We start from the raw sequence: 27,672 nt of genomic DNA on the forward strand, positions 1-27,672 counted from the left end.
CGTTTCCTACGATTACATGCATTTGAATGGGGAACTCGCCCGAAACAAAGTATAGGTTTTCATTATGTGAATAACTTGAAAATCTTAGCTCAAACAGCTTCAAAACCTGTTTGCCCAGCACGGGGATCTTGAACTGTATAAGATAACGCCGTAAATATGTGTGTATGCTTCTTCTATCAAGACTTACAGCTATTTATATGAAGTTGTACAAAACGCTTTATTTCGTCAAGACAGTGCGTTTCCTACGATTACATGCATTTGAATGGGGAACTCGCCGAAACAAAGTATAGGTTTTCATTATGTGAATAACTTGAAAATCTTAGCTCAAACAGCTTCAAAACCTGTTTGCCCAGCACGGGGATCTTGAACTGTATAAGATAACGCCGTAAATATGTGTGTCTGAGTCGTCTATCAAAAACAGCTATTTATATGAAGTTGTACAAAAACGCTTTATTTCGTCAAGACAGTGCGTTTCCTACGATTACATGCATTTGAATGGAGGAATTCGCCCGAAACAAAGTATAGGTTTTCATTATGTGAATAACTTGAAAATCTTAGCTCAAACAGCTTCAAAACCTGTTTGCCCAGCACGGGGATCTTGAAGTGTATAAGATAACGCCGTAAATATGTGTGTCTGAGTCGTCTATCAAGACTTACAGCTATTTATATGAAGTTGTACAAAAACGCTTTATTTCGTCAAGACAGTGCGTTTCCTACGATTACATGCATTTGAATGGGGAACTCGCCCGAAACAAAATATAGGTTTTCACTAGAAAAATTTGCATTTCCTGCGAAAATGCAGTGTGGATGCTTTAAAGCTGAAGCTATCTGGTGAAAATAGTTGAAAATAGCTGAAGAAGCTGAAGAAATCAAAGTCAGTGTTTAAAAAGTTGTTGAAATTTTAATAACTTTGCAGAACAACATCAAGTTAACAAAAATGTAATAACTTAGCAGAAATGCAATAACTTAGAAGAAACATAACAATTCAGCAGAAATATTGTAGTTTACCAGAAGCTACAACTTAGTAGAAATGTATTAATTTAGAATAACATAACTTAGCAGAAATTATATAATATAGTAGAAAATTAATAACTTGGCAGAAATATTACAACTTACCAGAACTGCTATAATTTTGCAGAAATGTAATAATTAGGCAAAACTGTCAACAGATAACAGCTGAAAACGCTGAAGTAACCTCAAAGTTACTTGTTTAACTGTGAAAAATTACCAGAAACATTAGAAAAGGAAGAAAACCAATTCAATTCAATTTTATTTATATAGTGCCAAATCACAACAAAAGTCACCTTAAGGCGCTTCATAGATACAGAGAAAAACCCAACAATCATATGACCCCCTATGAGCAAGCACTTTGGCGACAGTGGGAAGGAAAAACTCCCTTTTAACAGGAAGAAACCTCCGGCAGAACCAGGCTCAGGGAGGGGCGGCCATCTGCTGCGACCGGTTGGGGTGAGAGAAGGAACAGCTAACAGCTTCTCACATAGTGCTGTGACCAGGGTGAAATCCATCATAAAGTAACTGTAAACAGTAGAACCATTAGCATGAATGTTATGGTTCTACTCTGATCAAAACTCAAGTCAGCAGTGTGACCTGATATAAAATGATAAAGAGGAACACATGTGACCTTTATGAACTTTTCAAAATGACTTTATATTTCTGACCCATTATCTATATATATTAGAGCAGATGTGGAAAACCACTGTTAGACCTACTCTATACTAACACAAACACAGTCAAAAATTCATTGCTAATGTGACATGTGGTCCTTTTTGCCTTTGACCAATGATATGCTGGTTACTTGGACCAGTTTAGTATTTGCTGTCACAGAGGAATGTTAACCATAAATCCAAAAGACAAAACTGAAAAAATATGTTAATTGCAAACATGTTTTTGCTTAGTAAAAGGATTGAAATAACATGGAAACTGTCACCTTAAAGCCTCATTGTAAATATCATCACAAATAGATGTTTTCCACACAGTTAAGAAAGCTCCACCACATCCAATCACCGCATATAAATCTAAAAGAAAACAACAACAAATAAAATGTAATTAACACAAGGGAAGTCTAATGAGCTTGGAAAGAAAAATGTCTGGACTTCTTTGAGTTGCTTGAAGACGTTTCACCTCTCAGCCGAGAAGCTTCTTCAGTTCTAAGAGTCAATGGTGGAGAGTCCCAGATTTAAACCCAGTGGGAGTTTCCCTCCAAAAAGGGACAAAGGACCCCCTGATGATCCTCTACCTAATCACATGAGCCAAGGTGTGAAAGTGGGTGTGGGTCCCAATCAGCCAGGGTTTCGGGTGAGCTTATTGTGAAACCTGGCCCCACCCTATCATGTGATTTCCTGAGGTCAGATGGCCCAGGATGTGAGTGGGCGTTAAGGTGTCTGGGAAGGGATCTCAAAACTGGATTATAGATGGCAGACAGTTGGTGTCGTAAACCACCGCCTCTGTTCAAAGATGGTTGCTCACAGTGGACGTAAATGGCTTCTTTCACTCCTCTTTCAAACCATCTGTCCTCTCTGTCCAAAATGTGAACATTGGCATCCTCGAAAGAGTGACCTTTGACCTTAAGATGCAGATGGACAGCTGAGTCTTGTCCTGTGGAGGTGGCTCTTCTATGTTGTGCCATGCGCTTGTGAAGTGGCTGTTTGGTCTCTCCGATGTAGAGGTCTGGGCATTCCTCGCTGCACTGTACAGCGTACACCACATTGTTAAGTTTGTGTTTAGGAGTTTTGTCTTTCGGGTGAACCAGTTTCTGTCTGAGTGTGTTACTGGGTCTGAAGTACACTGGGATGTCGTATTTGGAGAGAACTCTCCTGAGTTTCTCTGATACACCGGCTACATAGGGGATGACAATGTTGTTGCATCTGTCTTTCTTATCCTCCCTCGCTGGTGTCTGATGTTCTTTTCTGTGCATCTTTGCTGACTTTATAAACGCCCAATTAGGATAGCCACATGTTTTAAGTGCTTCCTTTACATGTGTGTGTTCCTTCTTTTTCCCTTCAGGCTTAGGGGGAACATGTTCTGCCCGGTGGGGTAGGGTCCTAATTACTCCAAGTTTGTGTTCCAGAGGGTGATGGGAGTCAAACAGGAGGTACTGCTCCGTGTGTGTGGGCTTCCGGTAAACTTCGATGTTGAGGTTGCCGTTCTCTTCAATGTGCACAGCGCAGTCCAGGAAAGGCAAACAGTCGTCCTTTGTGTCTTCCCTGGTGAACTTGATGTTTTTATCCACGGCGTTAATGTGCGCAGTGAAGGATTCCACTTCTTGTGTTTTGATTTTGACTCAGGTGTCGTCTACATATCTGTACCAGTGGCTGGGTACTCTCCCTTTAAAAGAGCCAAGAGCCTTCCTTTCCACTTCCTCCATGCAAAGGTTGGCTACAATAGGTGACACGGGGGAGCCCATGGCGCAGCCATGTTTTTGTCTGTAGAAACCCTCGTTGTATTTGAAATATGTAGTGGTAAGGCAGAGGTCTAACAGTGTGCAAATCTGATCGGGTGTGAAGTTGGTCCTGTCTTCCAAGGAGCTGTCTTCTTGTAGTCATTTTCTGATAGTCTCCACTGCCTCTGTAGTGGGTATGCACGTGAAGAGAGAGACTACATCAAAGGACACCATGAGAACCTTCACAGACATAACACAAGGGAAGACTTTTGATTTAATAACTAAGCTTAAAACAAGTGTTACCTTTGAATATTTGTGGGAAAAATCTGATGCTACCCCAAGAATACAAAGCCACACTGGAAATGATGACAGGCTTGCAGCCCTCTGTCTTCCTGGAGTGAGGTGCCTGATCAGTAAGTTGACAGAAGTCGGTGTCTGTAAGAGTGGCCAAACACTGATACTCTGTCCACTTTTGTAGAGTCTAAGAAGCTGGAATGCAGGCACACTGGACGAACTTGTTCTAAAAAATACAGAAAAAGGAACATTTTATTTGTGTTAAGGCCTAAAAACGACAAATAAGTTATACAATGAACAATATTGAAATACCTTATAGGTGCTGCAGGCCACATAACCAGAATCCAGAGCAATCTCACACTCACATGATGGTGAGGAAAGACATGAACTCTGCAATGAGGTTTGAATGTCTCAGTTGGGACACTGAAGAACTCAGAAGACAGCAATACCTGCACAGAGAGACAGAGTAGAAAAAGCATAGATTTGTAATCCATAATGTCAATTAAAACTCAAAAAGTTTCAACAAGTATAATCATTTGAGTGTGGAATTATTTATGCAATAAACAGGATTTAAATAAATTAATTGAATTAAAAGCACTGACATTTTTTATCAAAAATAAAGAATCATACCTCTCTCTGCTCTGAGGATCACTGAGCATCTCTGACAGGAAATACAGTTTCCTCAGTATCAGTCATAATTGATGGTCTCAGAGGTGTGTAGTGTGGCAGCATGATGATGGTCTCCAGATCAGGCAGGAGGTCAGGTGATGGGTGTGTCATCTTCTCCATTGAAGACACACTGGTATGGCAGTTCATAAAACAACAGTCTCCTTGTGGCATGTAGTTATCTGTGCAGTCCAGCACTGATGGATCAGGTTTGGCTCAGCAGTTCATGAAGATGGTGTTAAGATGTTGTTGTTTCAGCTGAGGATGGTGAAGTTTGAAGGTTTTGCCACAAAGGAGACTGTGCCCTGTCTGAAAAAATACATCTACAAAACAAGTGCTTTTAACACCACCCACGCAGCTCAGCCCCCAAGTGTCTATGTAATGCTGGTATGGGGTGTCGGTTACTAAGTCTAATTAGTGCATCAGAAAGCGTGGGCTACACCTAAAGCCCACACTTTCTGATGTCTTTGTTTATTAGCAGCTTTTTCCAGCTGCTCAGAGAATTCTGACTTGGCCTTTATCCACCCAAACCCAAACCCACCCAGATAAAGGCCAAGTCAAACTCACACACCATACCAGCATTACATAGACACTTGGGGGCTGAGCTGGGTGGGTGGTGTTAAACTGTAGTCGGGAACATTCAGAAAACTATCCATTTACTTCTAAATCAGTTTTTATACATATTCTGTAAGCTGTACAAATGTTTTTCTCTACATAATGTATCATCATAGACATCTCTGGTAGCCTAAAGATAGTTTAAAACTTTTGACATTTTTTACCTGTAAAACATGATGAGCAAAAACTCATTAATCACAAAAACTTTTGATTCTACAAAATCTACTATAATCAAGAAAATATAATTGTCTGTATTTATTCATGTGACTCATAATAAATACCTGCATTTATCTGGGATTTATTTATTTACTATTTCATATTTTGAAGCCCTTGGAGGGGAAGATCTTGTTTGTTGAGATACGTCACAGTAAAAAGATTTAGTCATTTAAAACATGAGAATAAAAAAAAATTATGTTGGTTTAATAAATGTTGCAGCACATTTCAGATCAGAGGTGCATGATAGCAGATGTTCTCTGCTCTGCATGAAGTTCAGCCAATGATTTGGTGAAATGATTAATAACATTGCAATAAGAAAGGGTCTTCTGACAGACAGAGTAGGGAAGACAATTTTTTCAATGAAAAATCTTTTTCAGGCTCTACAATCAGTAAACTCTGTAACAAACATGATCTGTAATTGTTTCAAAACTCACCAGACGACTTCATGATTGGCTCAAGGACAGGACACAAAACACAGGGTTGTGGTAACTGTAATATGTTCTCAGGACACCTGAATGGAGGCTTTTCTGTGGCTGAGAAATGAAAATGAGGTCAAGCAGGGTGTTCTTGTCTGTAGTGGCAGAAGTGATCAGCTGTGAATACCCTCTCGACTGAAACTGCTCCAGAATCTGTTTTCTTCCACTCTGTAACTGGTTCTCATTAAAATCTCCACACACAATTATTGGGTGACAGTCCATTATTTCAAGTGAATCTAAAAGACTTACCAGGTTTTGCATGAACGGTGTCAAACTGTAGTCAGGGGGTCTGTACACAACCGCAATGAGCGCAGGGAATGGAGCCTGAACCTTCAACACTAAAAACTCAAGATCAGTGACATTATGCAGATACTGTTTTACCTGAACCTGAAAATGATTCCTCAAATACACAACAACTCCACCACCACTTCTGCTGGCCATGTGAGGAAAGTTTGTGTAGGACACATGTCTGTTGCGTTTGAACATGGTGTAGCCGTCCAAATGAAGACTATCTGCAACAAAGGAGCCTTGGAGGTGAGACTCTGTGAGACACAAAACATCTGCTAAACACATTTCATGATGACTCTTGATGTCGCTGATGTGAGATGGCAAACCCTCTGTATTGTGATGGATCAGTGTAAGAGTGTCAGGTCTGCTGGCTGTTTCTCTGACCTGAAGAAGAGGCATCATTTCCTCAACACTTGCTTGTCTCATGGTTTGGAGCGCTGCAGTTACCTCAGGATTGGCATAAATCTTGTTCTCATCCAAGTCCTGTAAATACAATCCACTGAGAGACGTCACCCTGCTGAGAGCAACATAAGCCATACCTGGTTCAAAAATGTTCTTCATTGAAACTACAGCTGTCTGTGTTGTAAGACCCTGAGTTTTGTGAATTGTGCAGGCAAATGCTAGCTTTACAGGAAACTGTCTGCGTACCGCTCCTTTAAACTTCAGACTCTCCTCTGCTCTCTCAATGTAAACCAGATCATCAGATGCTGCATTAGCACTGCGGTTGCTTCTTACAGACTGCCGGTTGTCCATTCTGAGCCCCAGTTTAATTATTTGTCCATCATTTTCAGATCTCACCACCTTTACCAGTATACCAAAAGCACCATTGACTAAACCGTTTAGTGTGTCCAAGTTTCTGGTCAGCATCACTCGAGCTCCTTCAGCAACGTTCAGAGTGTCAGGTAAATTATTTCGCCCACCTGTAAATGGTTTGTCTCTTCGTGCCATTCTGCCTGTACATTTATCCTTCTGGAAATCGTCTGCAGTGATGATTATGATGTTTGAATGAAGCTTCTTCAGGGTATCTGTGTTATGGGATTCCACATTCTTGTTGGTGGCATAAATGTGTAAGACCTCAGTTGGACATTCTTCTGGTGCAGTCACAGCCTGTGACAACAAATCTTTGTCGCACTGAGAAAGCTCATCTGTCTTTTCTTTGACTCTAATCCTGTTCAACATCTCTGCAAAGGCCACATCATCTTTCTGACGCATGATCTCGGTTAGAGTGATCATCTGAAAATGTTCCTGCCATAGGTCAATCTGTTCTGGATCGTAAACACACAGAGGTTTAGACTGTCGCACTGGTGGCAGCTGGTAAAAATCTCCAACAGCTAAAACTGACATTCCACCAAAAGGTCTTTGAGTGCCTTTGATTTGTTTCAGTCTTGCATCCACATAGGCAAAAAGGGGTTTTGAAACCATTGAAATCTCATCAATAACAATAATTTCAGCATTTATAAGCTCAGATCTGACTTCATCCAGTTGATTACCAAGTCCTTGAATGGGTGGTTTCAGACTCCTGGGTAGTTTCAGTAGAGAATGTAATGTAGAGCCATTGATAGAAAAAGCTGCTGTACCGGTAAATGAAGTCAGTAAAACAGTTGGATTTGATATGTCAGCTTCTTCTGCATTAGCAGGCAGTCTGCTCAGGATCTTTGATGCTTCAGAGTGAATACACTTAATCAGATGTGACTTTCCAGTTCCTGCACCACCGTTGATATAGAAGAAAAATGGATCTGGGTTCAAACCACAAACTCGCTGAATACACCAGTCTCTTATGGCATAGAACACGCAGGCCTGCTTCTGGTTCAGATTCTGATACATTACACGTACCACAGCTGGATCTACTGCAGATTGTTCTCTGACGGCTCTGATCTCTGTTACAGCATCAGACTGACGACTGTAGTCGGGAACATTCTCCTGTTCGTTCTCATCATCAGAATGTCTCTCAGGAAGATTCTCATCACATTGCAGCCTCACAACTTCAGATTCAGGAGCCAGATTACACCATTCATCGATCACAACATCCCTATTTTGTTCAAACTCTTCCAGTGCACTCTCAATATCCTCAGAGTTCTTCTCATACTTGTCTTTATTTCTCTTTACAATCCTTTTCACAGACTCACTGTGGTCTGAACATGGAAGTCGTACACAACCTGAGCTGTAGAAGGACTGATAGGTTTGGAACCCTTGTGGTTTCAGTTCCTGCTCTGATCTGTGTGGAAGGTAAAGTCTCAACAGTCGACCATAATATTGCTCAGGATCTTTTTCTTGTGAGCAGTGGTAATATCTGATTATAGCTGGTTTATCATTCTTTCGCCTTTGTACAAATCCAAGCTGGTTCAGAAGAGGAAGCACATCTTTTCCTTCATTTGGACCACTCACCAACCTGCACAAGGCAGCAAAATCAGCCAGTGACATTTCCTCATATTCTGGTGTCTCAGGTCTGCATTTGTATTTATCACTCAAACTTGTCATCCAAATATTACAACTGTCATGTGTTGTGCTTTCCAGGTAGCTCATCGGGCGACTCATTTTTACTGGGTTATCATCTGTTGGTACAAATACAACACTGCGGGAACATTTTTTCATTTTTAGGCCACAGACTCGAGTCACACACTCCTGTGCGCTGATTTCTCTCTTTTTTGAGTAAGCCTGCATCACAGCTCTCATTTCGTCACATTCATTGACCGTGTTCTTTGCAGAGTTATCAATAACTGTCTTCAGGTATTCAGAGAGGCCAGATTCTTTCTTCGTTATATATTTACAGAGGTATTCTATACATGAATAGGCATTCAAAATGAATGAGACATCTAAATTAGAGTTCCAGGCTTCAAGCAGGTGTGGGTTGTAATTGTTGATCCAACAGTCCTTTGGGTCACGTTTCAGAATAAGAGCTGTTTTCTTGTTTATGTCTTGGAGGCATTGTTCATACTCATTCATTGTCAAGTTGCATCGTGACAGAATCTGCTCTATGGTGAGCGAAGCAGCTTCAGGTTCCTTCAGCAGGTTCATCAAAGGTCTGAGTTTGGCTTTTGCTGCTTCAGTGTCTGAATCCTCATCTTGTCTCACAATCATTGTTCTTGTGGCTGGTGGTTTTGGAAACCCAAATCTACAACCAGAGTTCACACTCTTAAAGCATGTTTTTGTGTGGTTTTTGCTGTGCTTTTGTAGTTCACTGACTTTTTTGTGCAGTTCAGGTTGTTTTTCTGGATCAGGGAGTTGACCTGAGATGTATCTGTCCACAAAGTCACATACAGTTTGGTCATCATCCACATCTACTTCTACCTTTTCTTGAATCCACAGCAACATGTGTATATGTGGACTACCTCTGTGCTGGAACTCAACTCTGTAAAAGTAATCAATGATTTCACCAAGGGGCTGTGCAGGAGAAAAAAGCAAATCTCTGAACAAAGCCTCAACACGTTTATCAAACATTCGCATGGTGGTTACTGGATTTGATCTTAGGATTTCACACTTTTCTGACCAGTCCAGGGCTTCAAAATCAACCTCTTCACCTTGCTGTCTCTTTATTGCTTGAGTCACTTCAGGCCATCTCATCTCAGCAGCAGAGAAAGTGACAAAGAACTGAGGTGTTCCTATTTGACGAACCATACTGAATAGATCTTTGGTAGTTTTCTGCCAGTAAGCTGGAGTTCCTCTGAGTGGCTGCATAAATCTGATTGCATCTTTATTTCTTACCAGCTTCTCTACTTCTGTCTTACTTTGTAACATTCCTGATGTGATTTTGCGTCCATCTTTCGTCATAGTTTTACCTTTCCTTAACTGTATTGTCATGCTGGAATTAGCCAAGTGTATTTCAGTGACAAACTGTGAGAAAAAAAGGTAATTTGTATCTTTAGCAAATCTTGCATCAATGTTGAAAAGCCTTGACTTGAAGTAAGCACTCGGTGTGAGCTTGAGACGTCTCTTTTCATCCAGTGTATTCTGACCAGTAGGAAACTGCACAGGAAATGCCATGGCTTCCAAATGAGGAGTTCTGAAGAAGCTAACAGGATTGTTTCTTTCTGCAGGTGCCACACAATATGTGTTATCAGTGAAACAGAGAATCTCTTCTGAAATGTCTACAGGCTGCAGACAACTTTCTAGAGCAAAACCTCCATTGTTCAAATCACTTTCTGGTTCCTCTGGATTGATTTCCTCTGGTTGTTCATCACAGGATTGCATATTAATATCTTGTTCACTTTCAGACTCACTTTCGCACAAAAGGGCATCTTTTTCATAGTTGTCAATTTCCATTAAATCTGCTTCATCATAATCATCACTTCCCATGCTGGCTTCATCAGGTAATGTTGGATCACAAAGCAATGCATCATCTCTGATAACAATATCTGTGTACTGTGGGTGAATCTGTTTGAGTTTACGCAGAGCTTCAATGAGTTTAGACCAGGTGACAGTCTGGAACAGCTGATGGCCTTTGTAGCACAGTCGTCTTTTCAATTTGACCCTCATTATCTGTGAATGGCTTCTGAGTCTGGGTAAACATTCAACTGTTTGTTGGACTTCAGATGGTACACACACCACATTACCACGTATGAGTCTCTGTCTGCCCTTTGGAAGTGGAATAATCTTAGCAAATGGTATGCATTTGGCAATCAGATGTCTCTCCAGAATGTTGAGATCACGAAGTTCAGCTGGAATATCCTGCAGTTCTAAACCATTAACAGCAGCAAGCCTGGGCATGCATCCACTTTTGAGGGAACTGTGACACGTGTGACAGATATACTCCTTTTTTCTCTCAACAGGAAAGCTGCAGTGATCATTACATGCTTCATCACACACATGAACAAATTTACCAGTTAGACACTGCTGAGCTACAGTTTGGTGTTTTGAGTAATTTTCTCTTTTGCAGATTTTCACCTGATTAGGAAAAGAAGCTTTTAGACAAACAGTACAAACATGAGATGGTGCTGACTTAATGTTTGATCTGAAACGAGATATGGCCTCATTCATTAAAGTGTTATCTGGATGACACTGTAAACTCTCAGCTGGTCGATGCATCTGGCGATATTTTCGTTTTATGTTCATTGCACATCTGACATTATGCATCTGTCTGAAAGAAAAAACGTTCCAATATTTTACTCTCATTCGTTCTCTCATGTTGTCCTTGTGTTGTTGCTGAAATTGTTTCTCTTCTCCATAACGCTTAGTCATGTAAGATCGTTTTTTCTTTTTAAATTCTTCGCTTTCTTTATATAGGTTATATACATATGACCTCATGTAAGCTTTATGTTTTTCTCTGAATCCAGCACAAGTTCTGTATGTTCTTCTTATACGCTCTTTCTGCTTATCTCTGAATATGGGAGACTCTCTATATGTTCTTGTTATACGTTCCTTCTGCTTTTCTCTGAATATGGAAGACTCTCTATATGTTCTTGTTATACGTTCCTTCTGCTTTTCTCTGAATATGGAAGACTCTTTATATGTTCTTGTTATACGTTCCTTCTGCTTTTCTCTGAATATGGAAGACTCTTTATATGTTCTTGTTATACGTTCCTTCTGCTTTTCTCTGAATATAGGAGACTCTCTATATGTTCTTGTTATACGTTCCTTCTGCTTTTCTCTGAATATGGGAACTCTCTATATGTTCTTGTTATACGTTCCTTCTGCTTTTCTCTGAATAGGGGATTGTCTTTATATTTCCTTATGACACATTCTCTTTTTCTCTCTCTAATTTTAGCACTTTCTCTATACATCTTTCTCAAATGTTCTCTGTGTTTCTCCTTATAGGTAGCATTTAATTTATACAGTTCATTTCTGTACAGACTCCTTTTCTGTCTGTGATCAGGATCATTAGACTTCCTAGTTGAGTTTTTTTTCTTTGTCTTGAAGCTTTCATCAAACCTGTACATCTGCCTTTCTTTCATCTTCTGATTTTCCTTTCGTTGTGGTACTTTTTGTTGGGTCAATAATCTTCTCCTCATTTTTTGCCTTTCCTGTTTATTACGTTTCAGCAGTTTATCTGAGAGTTCCTCTGTTATCTTAGTTGAACAGGAGGCAGTGCTTGAATCATTCTGAGGAACAGAATCTGGTGTTACCGGAGTTTCTCTCACAGAAGATGCAGAGGTTTCCTTTTCAAAATAATCAGAAGGATGATGGTTTTTTCCAGGAGCAGCTGTCTCATTTGAAGAATCAGCTCTGGATGACATTACTTCACTGGTTAAATCTTTGGTCACAGGTTTCCGTGTCTGCTTAGTGTATATTTCGGACTTTAATTCATGAACACGTTCATTTAACGCTGGTGCTGGTGCACTTGTAGCTGTTTGTCTGTATTCGGTTGTTTGATTAGCATCTCTTTTGTCAGCAGCGTTTTCACTGCGAAACTCGATGGGCTGTAGCTCATAGGTGCAGGTTGGTGCGATGCTAAACATTCGGTACAAACGTTTGATCCTGTCAATCATGTCATTAAGACGTGCAAATTTCAACATAACTGCAGTTCCACCACTTACACTTAGCAACAATGGCATTCCTGTAGACTTACGTGGGTGAGGGTCAAAATATGCATATTCACCAGAAGTCAGCCTGCAAACTGCGATGACTGTTCCTCCCATGACTAGCAAAGCGTAACGAATGTCTGAAACCAAACACTGTAGTCCCTGTTCAAGACTCGGAAGATGATCTGTACCATCGAATGTGCCATAACGAGCAAACTGAGACATATCCACTTGATACTCGCGTCTGCGGCTGGTGACCACTGAGGGAAGCTCATCACAGGCTAGAAACACGCTGTTCACAAACCTCTTTCTGGCATCTGAGTACACTGCATGGCCTTTGTCCAACACACGGTTAAGATCTGCTTTGGTAATGAATTCATCCTCGTGTAAGAATGACAGGAAAATCAAACTGTTAGCCATGCATTGCTGATTCCGGTACTTTCCATACTTAGGAGAGGCCTGGCTTCGGGATGCACAGATACTACTCACTTGTGGATGACTTTCAGTGTTTGTAACTTCTACATGAGACGGTCCTGGACCATCATGCTGTGTTTGTACAGTTACCTGGGGTTCAATATGGATTACCTGCATAACTTCAGGCTCTGGGACAGACACTGAGGGAACACCTCTCTTTACCACATCTGCATAAGACACTGTGGCTGTCTCTCCATCATGCTGTGTTTGTTCAATTACCTGGGGTTCAATATGGATTACCTGCATAACTTCAGGCTTTGAGACAGACACTGAGGGAACACCTCTCTTTACCACATCTGCATAAGACACTGTGGCTGTCTGAACACTGCTCTGCACTTCTGTGCTGGGAAAAGTTGAAACACACACATTTACCTGCTCACTGCTCTGAGAAACATTCACCTGTTCTTTCTCCTTCTGACGTCTAAGCTTCTGGGACTGTGACCTTTGACCTTTTCTTGGCATTTTGCTGAAGTACAACCTGGAGCTTATATGTGGTTATACACAAATGTAAACAAAACTCAACCTTGAAACACAGAAAAACGTATAACTCCTCAAGTTACTGTTAAATCTGAGAAATGTACTATTAAACTACTTTAAAATGTTTTTTATGAATATAGAAATAGATGTTAAAAAGCTGATTTGTACTCCAAACTCAAAATAAAGGAAATTCAATGTTCTCTGGAAACAATTTGGTCCGTTTTATTGTAGCTCTTTTAGAAACGGTATAATTTTACTTCTTATATATTTTTAACCAGACTGGTAAATAAATACAACTTCTGTAAAATGATATGCAGAATAAATCTCAACAATCAACAGGCTATAATAAAAGTCTTAGCTCTTAGGGGAGTTTATGTAAATCTTTCAGATATCTAAAATTTAAATCAAATATATGGAGCTTTGGTGGTGTGGTGATAAGATGACTGGCGATGAGGATTCTTCAGCTGGATGTTCTGCAGCAGTCAGGAAACAGGAAGTCTGGGTCCTCAGGCGCTTCTCGATGACAATACTAACTGAATACTTACACTGAGTGACAAAATGGGTTTGTCCTTAAATAATAATACTATAAAATTGCAGTCAAATGTTATAGCCAATGAAACAGACTAGAAAAATGTATTTGGATCTAATTTATTATTTATCTGAATGTATGTATTACAAAATAACCAGATTGTCTTATTACAACTAAACTTTTAAAAAGGTGATATTTTATATAATTGATCAAAGTAAGCCAAACTAGCAGTGTTAATTCCAAAGTCTAATGCAAAATTAAAATGACTAATGTAGGGCTGTGTAAGTAGTTTCTACTATAAGTTCTACTGTAATTCTACTACTGTATATTCAACTTTCTACTTGTAATTTCCAGCAAAATGACTGAATGTGAGAGTTTAATGACAGGAAAGAAGGAGCAGTAAGAGCAGAGATCTCTCAGAATTCTGTAACAGATAGATCAAGTACTGGTAACTTGGATTTCTCAAAACTTGGATTCTCAAAACTTGGATTCTCAAATTAGATAGAGCAGTAGAGATAGAGGGATACAAGATGGAATGGCTGTCAAATTAGATAGAGTCGGGAGAGTGATAGGATAGACAGAATTGCTTATAATGATAGAGAGAGAGGATCTTCTGCAGCAGGTCACCTGTAAGACACAAAAGGCCTGGAATTAGTCGTATTTCCAATATGCTTGTATTTATATTCTTCAGACTATATGGCACACCTAAAATCCTGTCATTTTCTCAAAAATATACAATGTGCTTAGTGTATCGATTCTGGTTGTGCTTACTGACCTCGAACGGGATTTCTGTGGTACACAGCGCTCAAAATTCTGTCAAATATTTTAGTAAGACTTCTGTAAGCTACAAAGCTGCGCCGCTTGATGTATTGTCAGAGCATTATGGCTTCCATAGTCAGGACCCTCGCAGAGTAATTTGTACGGTGCTTCAACATAACATTATGGTGTGTGTACAAGGACCTGGCACGTGCTAAGAGACATGCTTATGAAGCAGATTTCAAACTGATCAACCCATGAAGAGTTTGATGGATTTGTGGATGAGGAATGAACTGAAAAAGTGAGTGTAATGTTCTGTATTTTATGTGTTACAACTGAACAGTGTTGAGAGTTGTTTGTGAATGACTTGAATAAAGTTTGACTTATCTGACTGTTTTGTTTGGCTTAATGTGCCTTAAAAACAGACTTGTTTATTGACATTATGCCTTATAATTTCAAAAATACAGTACATGTAGGGCTTTAAATAGTAAAGAGTTCTACAGTAAATTATTGGACTGAACAGAATGACAATGTTTAACAAATGATGGTGGAACTGTTATAAGGACATTTTTACGTTCTATTAAAACAATAAACTAAGTCTATAAACTCAAACCAAGACGTGCTGCTACAGTAACTTACTGTAAATATTATATGGTCCAAATAAACCCACACACTGAGGTTACAGCAGACAGTTTCAGGCCTCCTGCTTTAAACACTTTATATCCATTAAACTCAAAATTATTTATAGACTGGCCAAAAAGAACACAAAAACTTTCTCACATTTGCCTAAAAACATCTTGATGATCAGCAAGAGCTGTGCGGACTCACAGTACTAAACTGAATCTTCTAAAGTGAGAGAAATATTTCAGAAAAACACCAGCATTAAAGTCAAACATGGTGCCGTTACTGTGATTGTCCAGAGTTCCCTTACTACTTCAGGACCTACATCAACTCATCAGGTCCTGGGCTTAAGTTTAATCACACTTGGGATTTGCAGCAGGAAATTGATCTGAAGCACACAAGCAAGTCCAACTGAATGTCTTGGTGTAGACTAACCAGAGTCTCAACTTTAATGAAATTGAGATCCTTGAAAAGATTTCAAAACACTATTTTGGACCTTAATTAAGACAACTGAAATTAAAGTGGACCAAAATCCCCCAGTGATGTAAATCAGTCATTACTAGTTACTATAAATGCTTGATGGTAGTTGTTGCTATCACGGCTTTCACAGCTGGGTATTAGAGAACAGATAGCTGTGGTTTGGTTTTTTCTGCTTCACACATGAAATCATCACTTTAAAACTTCTTTTTTTGTATTTATCCAGGTCATCCTTGTTAGATGATTTGAAACGTGACAAAAAAGCATGAAAAAAATAATCTGCAAGGAAGAAAGACTTTTCCCAGCACTGTACCTCAGACAAAACCTATACTTACCAGACTTGAGACGATCAGATCAGTCGCCTAGAGAAAGGAAACAAAACATCAGATCACTGTTTAATGATTCAAACCGTTGAGCCTCTTCACACACAATCCAATTTACTGTGACATTAAATAACTAGTCAAATCCTCAATTTCTTCATGCCTTTATGAACTCACTGTAGTCTAAAGAGGGCACAATTTAATTGCAGAGTCTCAGATGGCTTTAACATGTTTAATAAAAACATTCATACTACAGAATTGCAAAGAATAGGCACCAATATTTGTCGGCACAAATGCAGGATATACCAAATATTTCGTACACAGAAGCTTTGTGGCTCCAACATTTTCTATCATAAGTCAGCTCTAATAAAATGTGAAGAACGACAACTTTTAATCTAATTTCAGATTAAAAATGTTGAATACAAATTAATCATTTAAATCAGAAGCAACAGAAAACCACAACAACAACAGTGGCGCACCATTTTTTTTAATGAAAATTTCTTAAAATATTACACTAAAAGGTCATTCCATTGTATTTGTTGCTAGCAATATTTATGTGTTTTGCAGTATATCCCTTTTTGGCAACATTTATATTTTAATTTTAAAACATTGGCTTTAATATACCTACTCACAACTGTACTTCTCTTACATTTTATTATTGCTTAAGTGTTTAAGCTATCATTTATAGGCTACGTTCACACTGCAGGTCTTAATGCTCAATTCCGATTTTTTGATCAAATCAATTTTTTTGTCTGCTTGTTCACACTACAAATAAAATGCGACAGCAAACGCGCTCTAGTGTGAGCGCTCAAAGCGGCCCGCATGCACAAAAGGAGACGTCACACACAACGCGCTCTGTTTAGACCCAGAGCAAACAATATTGTTTGACTGATGGCCGTTAATATAAAGACTTGTTTCGGACTTTACGTTTCCCAATTTTTGCTTTAAGTTATTTTGTTATTTACATAATAATGTAAATAACCTAATAATTATCCTTATTGCTGTTTTAGAGGAGCGGTGTTGCAGATTTCTGTCAGAATCTGCAGATTATACAGAACAAATAAAATGTTCACGTTGTCTTCCCAACAGTTTCACTGACATCTACAATGGATGGCCAGGAAGCGTTCGCAATGTCTTCTCAGGCGCTTCTCTGGTGCTGATAATTGGCGTCTGTCTTCTGTCAGTGACGTAAAAGACGGATATAATGCGACATGACCGTTCAAACAGCAGTCGCTTTCTAAAACATCGGATATGTCTCGGATTCAGTACCACATACGAAAGTGACCCAGACTAACCCCAAATTGCTCTCCGATGCATCCATCGGAGTATGAATGTGTGTGAATGTTATCTAGAAAGCACTTAGAAAGATGTGCTTGTGCGAATGGGTCTGAATGGGTGAATGCACAAGTTGTGTAAAGCGCTTTGAGTGCTCAGATGAGTAGAAAAGCGCTATATAAGAACCAGTCCATTTACCATCATACCATGATACCATCACTGATACCAACATGACAAAAAAAATCTGATTTGATGCGCTTTCGCCTGCAGTGTGAACGTCACTCAGGCAAAAATACTTCTAGTGTTTTGACTTTTTTGGCTAATTTATAAGTGGAATGAGAGAGAAAATAAAAATCGATAGCTGTGGTGCTCTTAAGTGTTTAAGGTACCACCTATACTCACACTTGAATCCACAAACATAAGGAGAAATCGAACAACTGCATAAAGATATCTCTGACATTTAACTATGTTTGGACTTGATAAGCCATCAAAAATTAAAATCAGACATTAATGGGCTATTAAACTTCATTGACATTTTCAGGGGCAGTCAGTGGTCCTGTGTGGGGGCTTTGCTGCTACAGATTCTAAATCCTGACTATTTGTCTTTGCCCATGAATGAATGGCAAGATAACACAAATAGCCAAACTACTGTAAGTAAATTACTAAACATTATCATTACTGTCTACTTACCAGCAAAGGCTAAACCAAAGATCTGTTCACTCTGTGTAACAAAAGACAAAGAACAAAAATACAGGGTCAGACAACTCCAATCAGCATTAGAGTCAATACTGCATCACTCTCTGTAGTCAAAAACATTCTGGAAACATCTTTGTTTACCACAGCTGGAATACAAACAACAACTCTCCTCTGTTTTCTTTTTCCGCACCCTAATAAATATTATCATCTTCATAAAGGTAATATGTAGTTTTATCCATTTGCAATAAGCCACACAAGTTTCTGAGTCATGTAATGCTCCACAATTTAGGTTCAGTTACATAAGAGAGTAGATATTGTAACCAATGATTTGCTACACCTGGCACTGCACACTTTATTAAATGGTGATGTCACAATTTAAAAGTAGGCAACAATCACAAATGATAGCTTGTATGGAATGTTTGTAGGTTTTAACATTTGAGGTGGCCTGCATTCAAATTCTATTAACACAATAAAAACAAACAGAGTCTATAAACTTACACCAAGATGTGCTGCTACAATAACTTACTGTAAATATTATATGGTCCAACAAAACCAATACACTGAGGTTAGAGCAGACAGTTTCAGGCCACCTGCTTTAAACACTTCAGATCCACTCAACTTACATTTATCCCACAAAAAACGTGCCTTAATCCCCAAAATTCTCAAATCCCTGTGTCTGTGTGTACTTGCTTGGGACAACAGTATATCATAATATCTGGGGTTCCGTTAACATAAAACATAAAACAATTTACTCTGTATGAATTTTGGCAAAATGAGAAATTTGGAGACAGCTAGTTTCTACGCAGCAGTTTCTACATATTTCAGTGACATTTGGGGCATGTTTGATACACAGCAATAAGCACTCCCCTAAATCTATGATAAACTTATCATAGCTGATATTAAGGCCTAATTAGCAAAATTTAGTATGATGATAATTTCTTTGTAGATCATTTCATGATAAAAAGAACAGAAATGAGTGCTGTATCTGAGCTGTTGCATGTAAGGTCTTTGCTGGAGATTCCCACATTTCTTAAACAAACAAAGAAACAAACAAACATGACTTTCAGACACAGTTCATCTTTTGTAAATTAGGCCAGGATTATTAAAAAAAAAAAAAAAAACAGTCTTGATAAAAATATCAGGCCACTATAAAATTTCTTATGTTTATGTTTTCATCCCACCTATATTTTGCAAGTCATTATGACAAATTACAAAAAGCAGTTTTCAGGCAGTGATTTAAGGGAAAAAGCTTTTGAAATCCACAATGCCCTACCACCAGTGGTCTCAAACTCTGGTCCTTAAGGCCTGGTGTCCAGAAACATTTCTGTGTCCCTGTTGCAACACACCTGAATAACATTAGTAGGTCATTAGCAAAACTCTACAGAACTTGACTGCATGCTGAGGTGGTAATTCAGCCATTTGATTCATGTTATAGCAGCTCATGAGTGAATGAACATGATGTAATGAAAGTACTTTTAGAAGTACATTTTTCCAAACACTTAAATTACTTAAATTTTAGTAGTCTTAGGGGATGCCACTTCAGCATACAGTCAAATTCTATACTCTTACTAATGACCTACAAATGTTATTCAGGTGTTTTGTAACAGGGACACGTGGAAAAGCTTCAGGATACCGGCCCTTGAAGAGTGGAGTTTGAGACCCCTGCCCTATGTGAATATTTAATTGTCCCTAAACTGCTAGCCGTGAGCTGCTCTAACGTGAAACAAACAGATATAGTTCTGTAAAGGTTTACTAAGAGATTTCTAAGGATTTGGAGACCCCAGAAACAAAAACCCTCACAGATGTTGTAGCTGAACAGGCAAAAACAAGTTGCCTAATAATACCTCGATGATAACCAAGAGCTGTGCTGACTAACTGCACTAACCTGAATCATCTATAGTGAGAGAAAAACACCAGCATTAAAGTCAAACATGGTGCTGTTACTGTGATGTCCCAGAGTTCCTTTACTACTTCAGGACCTTCAGGACCATCAACTCATCTGGTCCTGAGCTTAAGTTTAATCACACTTAGGATTTGCAGCAGGAAATTGATCTGAAGCACACAAGCAAGTCCAATTGAATGAATGAAACAAAACTCTTGGTGTAAACTAATCAGTCTGGACTTTAATGAAATTAAGATACTTGGTATGACTTGAAAACCCTATATTGGGCCTTAATTACGACTTTTTCCTTTTCTTTTTTTGCCTGTCCTGTTTGAATCTAATTAAGACAATTCTGAAATTATAGTGGACCAAAATCCCCCAGTGATTACCAGTTACTGTAAATGCATGATGGTAATTGTTGCTATCAGGGCATCCACAGCTGGGTATTAGAGACCAACATGTTTTTACATTAGACCAGGTTGTTCTGGTTCAAAAATGAAATCATCACTTTAAAACTGCTTTTTGTATTTATCCAGGTCATCCTTGTTAGATGATTTGAAACATGTGAAAAAAGCATAAACAAAATAAATCTGCAAGGAAGAAAGACCTTTCTCAGCACTGTACCGCAGACAAAACCTTTACTTACCAGACTTGAGACGATCAGATCAGTATCCTAGAGAAAGGAAACAACACATCAGATCACTGTTTAATGACTTAGACTGTTGAACCTCTTCACACACAATCCAATTTACTGTGACATGAAATAACTAGTAAAATCCTCAATTTCTTCAAGCCTTTATGAACTCACTGTAGTCTAAAGAGGACAAACTTTAGTTACAGAGTCTCACATGGCGATAACATGTGTAATAAAGGCATGCATACTACAGAAGTGCAAAGAAGAGGCACCAGTATTTGTTGGTACAGATTAGGGCTTTTTAGCTCCATCATTTTCTATCACAAGTCAGTGCTTAATAAAGTGTGAAAAAAACCACAACTGTTAACCTCATTTCAGATTAAAAATGTTGAATACCATTTAAAAAAAAAAAAAATAGAATCAACGGAAAACCTCATCAGGTTTTAGTTCTGATCTGAATATTGAAATCCTAAAATACATGTAAATTTTGACATGTCATAGTAACAACAGTGGCACACCATTTTTGCAATTACAATTTCTTAAAAATTATAATAAAAAGTCCTTCCATTGTACCTGTTGGCAGGAATCTTTTTGTATTTTGCAATATTTCCCTTTTATATATAATTTTCAAACACATTGTATCAAGCAAATTATTAAGAAACTAATTTAAACTTAGTGTATATAAATTACACACAGAACACGAACAACTGTATAAAAACAGTTGTTCGTGTTCAAACATAAAAATCAGACATAAATGGCCTGTTAAACTTCAGGGACAGTCAGAGATCATGTGTGGGGCCTTTGCTGCTACAAGGTATAAATTCTGACCATTTGTTTTTGCCCATGGGTAAATGGTAATGTCACAAAAACCAAACTACGTTAGGTAAGTTGCTAAACATGTTACACAGTGACAATGTCATATTACAGTTACAATTGCTGCTTACTTACCAGCAAAGGCAAAACCAAAGTTCTGTTTCACTCTGTGTAACAAAAGAACAAAAACACAGAATCACCCAACTGAAATCAGCATCAGAGTCAATACTGCATCACAATCTGTAGTGAAAAAAAAATCTGTTAAATTCTTTGTTTACAACAGCTTTACTATAAACACCCCATCTTCTCTTTCTGCACTTTATTAAAGATTTCTGTCTTTACTAAAGTGATGTGTCGTTTTATCCATCTGCAATAAGCCACAAAAATTCCTCATTAACGTAAAGCTCTAATACTTTGGTGCTATTACATAACACAGCAGATACCACAAGCAATGATTTGCTCGCACTGCACACTTGATCAAATGATAACATCACAGTTTCAAAGCATGCAACAATCACAAATGACACTTGATACTATAAATGCTTGATGGTAGTTCTTGCTATCAGGGCTTCCACAGCTGGGTATTAGAGACCAGCATGTTCTCACATTAGAACAGATAGCTCTGGTTTGGTTTTCTCTGCTTCATACGTGAAATCATCACTTTAAAAATGCTTTTTTGTATTTATTCATATCATCCCTGTTAGATGATTTGAAACATGTGACAAAAAAGCATGAACAAAATAAATCTGCAAGGAAGAAAGACTTTTCCCAGCACTGTACCTCAGACAAAATGAACTCACTTTAGTCTAAAGAGGGCAAAATTTAATTGCAGTCTCAAATGGCCTTAACATGTGTAATAAAAACATTACTACATTAAATGCTTTGATAAGCCTTTAAAATTAAAATTAGACATAAATGGCCTATTAAACTTCAGGGACATTTTTAGGGACACTCAGAGGTCTAGTGGGGGGGCTTTACTGCTTATAAATCCTAAATGTGTTTTTGCCCATGAGCAAATGGCAAGATATCACAAAAAGCCAAACTATTGTATGTAAATTGCTAAACATGTTACACAATCCCAATTTCATATTGCTTCAGTTACAATCACTGTTTACTTACCAGCACAAGCAAAACCAAGCTTCTATTTCACTCTGTGTAACAAAAGACAAAAATACTGGATCAGAAAACTCAAATTAGCATCAATACTGCATCACTCTCTTTTGTCAAAAAGATTCACTAAACTTCTTTGTTTACTACAGCTGGAATACAAACAACAACTCTCCTCTGTTTTCTTTGGTCTACATCTCATTTAAGATTGCAATAACACCTTTACATGAAAAACTGCACGATATATTTTTAAGGCTTTAATGTTTGAGGTGGTCTGCATTCAAATTCTACTTCCTAAAATATTATCAACTGCACATAGTATCATTAAATATGCTGTAGTTTTAAAATAAATATCTATGTACCATACTAATAATAATATACTGCCATATTTTATTTATGTGAAGGTGGGCTGTTGTTTATTTCATTAATTTTCCACAAAGTGAGAATTTAAACTGTGCCGCAGATTTAGGTTGGCACAAACAAGCCTTTGTTAAACAGTTCTTAAAAATTAAAATGGTAAATGGCCTGTATTTATATAGCGCTTTACTAGTCCCTAAGGACCCCAAAGCGCTTTACATATCCAGTCATCCACCCATTCACACACTGGTGATGGCAAGCTACATTGTAGCCACAGCCACCCTGGGGCGCACTGACAGAGGCGAGGCTGCCGGACACTGGCGCCACCGGGCCCTCTGACCACCACCAATAGGCAACGGGTGAAGTGTCTTGCCCAAGGACACAACGACCGAGACTGTCCAAGCCGGGGCTCGAACCGGCAACCTTCCGATTACAAGGCGAACTCCCAACTCTTGAGCCACGATCGCCCTAAAGTCTCCTGTTTAGAAGTTCTTAATATTCTTGGGCTATGTTCACATGTACACAGGTACTTCTGAAAACGGAAATTTTTCTATGCGTTTGCACCTTTCGTCCACACTTAAACGGCGTTTTCGGTGACTGAAAATGGAGATTTCTAAAAACGCTTGCCAGGATATTTTCGAAAACTCCATTTTTGCATTTATGTGTGGACAGGAAAACAGAGAAAACGCAGCGCCTTTTTTGACGTCACACCGTGCGCCACGTTATTGTTTCGGTGAAATGCATTTCTACAATACTGTTACTGTTAATTGTACTCTCTGCAGTGTTTAAATGCTTACATATACACACACAGTTACTGTCCCCCCTCACATATGACTCGGTTCTGCTTTTATGCCCCATCTTTGTTTGCTATTTCCCACCGAGGCTTCTAGACTTCTGATTGGCCAACATTTCTACACGGTTAGGAATATATCGCCATCTGTTGCTTTGGCATGTTGCTGGCAGCGTTTTCCTGCATTTATGTGTGGACGGGATTATTCTTTTAAAACCAAAAACGGAAAAATCTCAGTTTTCAAAAATACCCCTGTATGTGGGGACATAGCTTATGTTTAATCGTCAGTTTCTTCCTCCCTCCTTTCTCTTAATTAACCCACAAGACCTGGACAAATGTGACTCTTTTTCTCCTGTGTTCGGTCAGAGGCGTAAAATGGCTCCTTTGATCTTGCCGACAGCTAAAACTGAATCTATGGGGGTCGTTAAAAACGTTACAGCCTAAAGAATGAGGCTGTTTTAACCAACTGATTTGTGAAGAGAGCTAACTGCACCTTATTTAACAGACTGAAAAACACGAACACACCAAATGTAATTAATAAAACAATACAATAACCGTGGTTTACAGTCAAATGAATTATCTTAATTTCACACTGGGCTCATAAGAGCGCTAGGCGTTAGCATTGGGTTGTTAGCGTTAGCTCATCAAACACTGCTTTTACATACAAAAATGACAATTTTTCACTAAAAAGCAACCATTGTGTTACTTTAATATGAGTTATAACTCGGCTGGCTTTATAAATCACTAACAAGAACTGCTTAAATCGCGCAAACAGAGTATAGACATTTAGGAGAGGAGAGGAACAGCACTCACCGAGAGCGGACTCAACAAAGTGTGCAGAGAGGCGGATGTCAGCCAGTCAGGTAAAAAATGAGGCGTTCACGGGTAGTAGGAAATTCCATTATTGCAGAAATACTATAAAAAGCAGAAATACTGTAAAAAGCAGAAATACTATAATTTAGCAGAAATACTATATTAAGCAGAAATACTATAAAAAGCAGAAATACTATAATTTATCAGAAATACTATAAAAAGCAGGAATACTATGATTTTACAAAAATGCTATGATTGAGCAGAAGTACTAAGCTGTAGTAAAAGTACTTTGATTTAACAGAAATACAATTATGGAGGAGTAATACTTTAAAATGGGAGAAATATTGATACACACACACACACATACACAGAGCCTAAAGGGAACAGTATTTGTGCCATGGAGTGTTAACAAGAATGTGAGGTCCATATTAGAAAAGCTGGTAAAATCATAAAACTTTGCAGAATTGTAATAAATGATGAATATGAATTACTGGTCTGTGATAGTGCATTAATTTGTAGGGAGAAAAACATGTAGACCAAGGTGGGATTGAACCCACGACTTTTTGGTTGTAGACCCGTGTCATTACCAACTGCGCCACTGGGAAAGAGAACGAGTACCTGGAAAACAGGGTGATGAGCAGTCAGAATTAGATCGGTGAGAGGCGAAAAACGCCGTTTTTTGGAGTTACAAAACGTCGTGTAACCAAAAACTAGGAGGACTAGAAACATAATTCTTGTACTGGGAGAATCAGCGGACTTTGGTGTACTTTGTCTGCGATTTTTATTGCTCTTTGTACAACTGTCGCTGAGATATGACGAGAGAAGAAACGGCAGACCTCAGATATGATTGGCTGGCTGGGAAGCCGTGCAGGCCCTGATATGTAAATTTCAGGGCTAAGTGTCTCAGTCCTCACAGAGGATTGGCTGCCTGGGGACCTGGCAGTAATATATAAAAATAGTATGATTAAGCAGAAATACTATAATTTAGCAGAAATACTATAAAAAGCAGAAATACTATAATTTAGCAGAAATACTATAAATAGCAGAAATACTATAAAAAGCAGAAATACTATATTAAGCACAAATACTATATTGTCACGGTATGGCATGGCAAACCGTGGGGGGTGTGGGGAAGGAGGACCCAGGCGCGTTGCTCTGTGTATAAACAGTGCGTTTATTTACAGTGTGTGGAAATAACAACAAATTCCTGTGCTTTCCCCAGACTCCCGTGTCGTGTCTTCTCCCAGTGTTTGTGCTCTCCTCTCCCGTGTCTCAGCACTCCCCGTGCTGGCTGCTGTCTGGCACTCCACCCCTCTCCTGGGGACACAATAGAAGCAGCCGTCAGGACACATACAATCGCGGGCATACACACACACTAACCAAGCACAACTGGATGTCTGACGTGGAGTCTCACGCAATGATCCCGCGTCGGTGGGAGCTCCAAGACTCTCTTAAGTAGCTTAAGGCTTAAGTAGCCAGAACCAAAACAAGCAAAAACAACAAACCCTCCCAGGTCACAGTCCCAAAGTCAGACCGCGCATCCCGCAGCGGCGCAAAAAAAGCGCCGCTCTCCTGCTCGCCGCTCTCCCTGCTCGCCGCTCTCCTGCTCGCCGCTCTCCTCCGGCTGCGGCGCGGGCTCCTCCCGCTCGCTGATCCCCCCCGGCTGCGGCGCGGGCTCCTCCCGCTCGCCGAGCTCCCCCGGCTGCAGCGCGGGCTCCTCCCGCTCGCCGAGCTCCGGCGCGGGCTCCACCCGCTCGCCGAGCTCCGGCGCGGGCTCCACCTGCTCGCAGAGCAGCGGCGCTGGCTTCTCCTGCTCGCCGAGCAGCGGCGCGGGCCCCTCCGGCAGCGGCGCTGGCTTCTCCTGCTCGCTGGGCAGCGGCGCTGGCTCCACCGGCTCGCCGAGCTCCTGCTCGGGTAGTGCGAGCTCCACCGGCTCGCCGAGCTCCACCGGCTCGCCGAGCTCCTGCTCGGGCAGTGCGAGCTCCACCGGCTCGCCGAGCTCCTGCTCGGGCAGGGCAGGTCCGGGTGGCGACGTAGCAGCCGGTGAAGAAGATGGCAGAAGGGTGACTGCAGGCGGATGAGATGACGGCGGTGCCACAGCTGCAGATGTTGAAGCAGCGAGTGGTGTGGAGACCTCTGACCGAGGTGATGTTACCTGCGCTGTCGGCTCATCCACTGCAGACACAAACACAGATGGTGAGGGAAATGGAAAATTGTCCGTACTACTCACCACAGCCGACTCTTGAGAAGTTCGTGGATTAGGCTGCGGTGAGGAAAGCCGGCGGCGCGAACGTCGTTTCCGTGTAGACGTCAGGGCCGGCATCTCAGGCTGTGAATCCACCAGCGGTCCGGGCCGGTGAGCAGCCTGAGGAGGAAAGTGGAGGTGGAGGGTGGAAAGCAGGAAGTCCAGAACAACTGGATTGAGGGAGTCCACCAGCCAGGGGAATTTAACAAGCATCTCCACATATGTACAAGCATAGAGCAAAAGGGGAAGCAACACCAAAAATACATAAGATATAACTAGTCCATAACTGCTCAGGGATCCTGGGTTGCTCAGACCCAGAACCTTGACATATATTAAGCACAAATCCTATAAAAAGCAGAAATACTATAATTTAGCAGAAATACTATATTAAGCACAAATACTATATTAAGCAGAAATACTATAAAAAGCAGAAATACAATAAAAAGCAGAAATAATATAATTTAGCAGAAATACTATATTAAGCACAAATACTATAAAAAGCAGAAATACTATAATTTAGCAGAAATACTATAATTTAGCAGAAATACTATATTAAGCACAAATCCTATAAAAAGCAGAAATACTATAATTTAGCAGAAATACTATAAAAAGCAGAAATACTATAATTTAGCAGAAATACTGTAATTTAGCAGAAATATTATGATTTAGCAGAAATACTATATTAAGCACAAATACTATATTAAGCACAAATCCTATAAAAAGCAGAAATACTATAATTTAGCAGAAATACTATATTAAGCACAAATCCTATAAAAAGCAGAAATACTATAATTTAGCAGAAATACTATAAAAAGCAGAAATACTATAATTTAGCAGAAATACTGTAATTTAGCAGAAATATTATGATTTAGCAGAAATACTATATTAAGCACAAATACTATATTAAGCACAAATCCTATAAAAAGCAGAAATACTATAATTTAGCAGAAATACCATATTAAGCAGAAATACCATATTAAGCAGAAATACTATAAA

General features: G+C 39.4%; 1 protein-coding gene and 1 long non-coding RNA gene across 2 annotated transcripts; one reads left to right on the forward strand and one right to left on the reverse strand.

Moving 5' to 3' along the window:
* Positions 1–881: 881 nt before the first annotated feature.
* LOC146504870 (uncharacterized) lies at positions 882–26,046 on the reverse strand. The gene is made up of 7 exons (XM_085182778.1): positions 22,484–26,046; positions 21,500–21,531; positions 20,564–20,590; positions 4,325–14,517; positions 4,007–4,143; positions 3,704–3,920; positions 882–3,585 (listed from the first exon to the last, which is right to left on the reverse strand). The coding sequence occupies exon 4, from the start codon at positions 11,194–11,196 to the stop codon at positions 5,635–5,637; it is 5,562 nt and encodes a 1,853-aa protein (XP_085038904.1). The 5' UTR covers positions 11,197–14,517; positions 20,564–20,590; positions 21,500–21,531; positions 22,484–26,046; the 3' UTR covers positions 882–3,585; positions 3,704–3,920; positions 4,007–4,143; positions 4,325–5,634.
* LOC146504871 (uncharacterized) lies at positions 14,513–18,973 on the forward strand. Its single transcript, XR_014877584.1, has 2 exons — positions 14,513–15,618; positions 18,842–18,973. It is a non-coding gene; the product is annotated as an uncharacterized LOC146504871 (long non-coding RNA).
* Positions 26,047–27,672: the final 1,626 nt, after the last annotated feature.

The sequence above is a fragment of the Neolamprologus multifasciatus genome, chromosome 13, assembly GCF_963576455.1.
Source record: "Neolamprologus multifasciatus chromosome 13, fNeoMul1.2, whole genome shotgun sequence".
Lineage (NCBI taxonomy): Eukaryota > Metazoa > Chordata > Actinopteri > Cichliformes > Cichlidae > Neolamprologus > Neolamprologus multifasciatus.

What these genes read in the sequence shown, in the direction of transcription:
- LOC146504870 (XM_085182778.1), bottom strand. Translation starts at nt 11,196, where the DNA reads ATGAGGTCATATGTATATAACCTATATAAAGAAAGCGAAGAATTTAAA.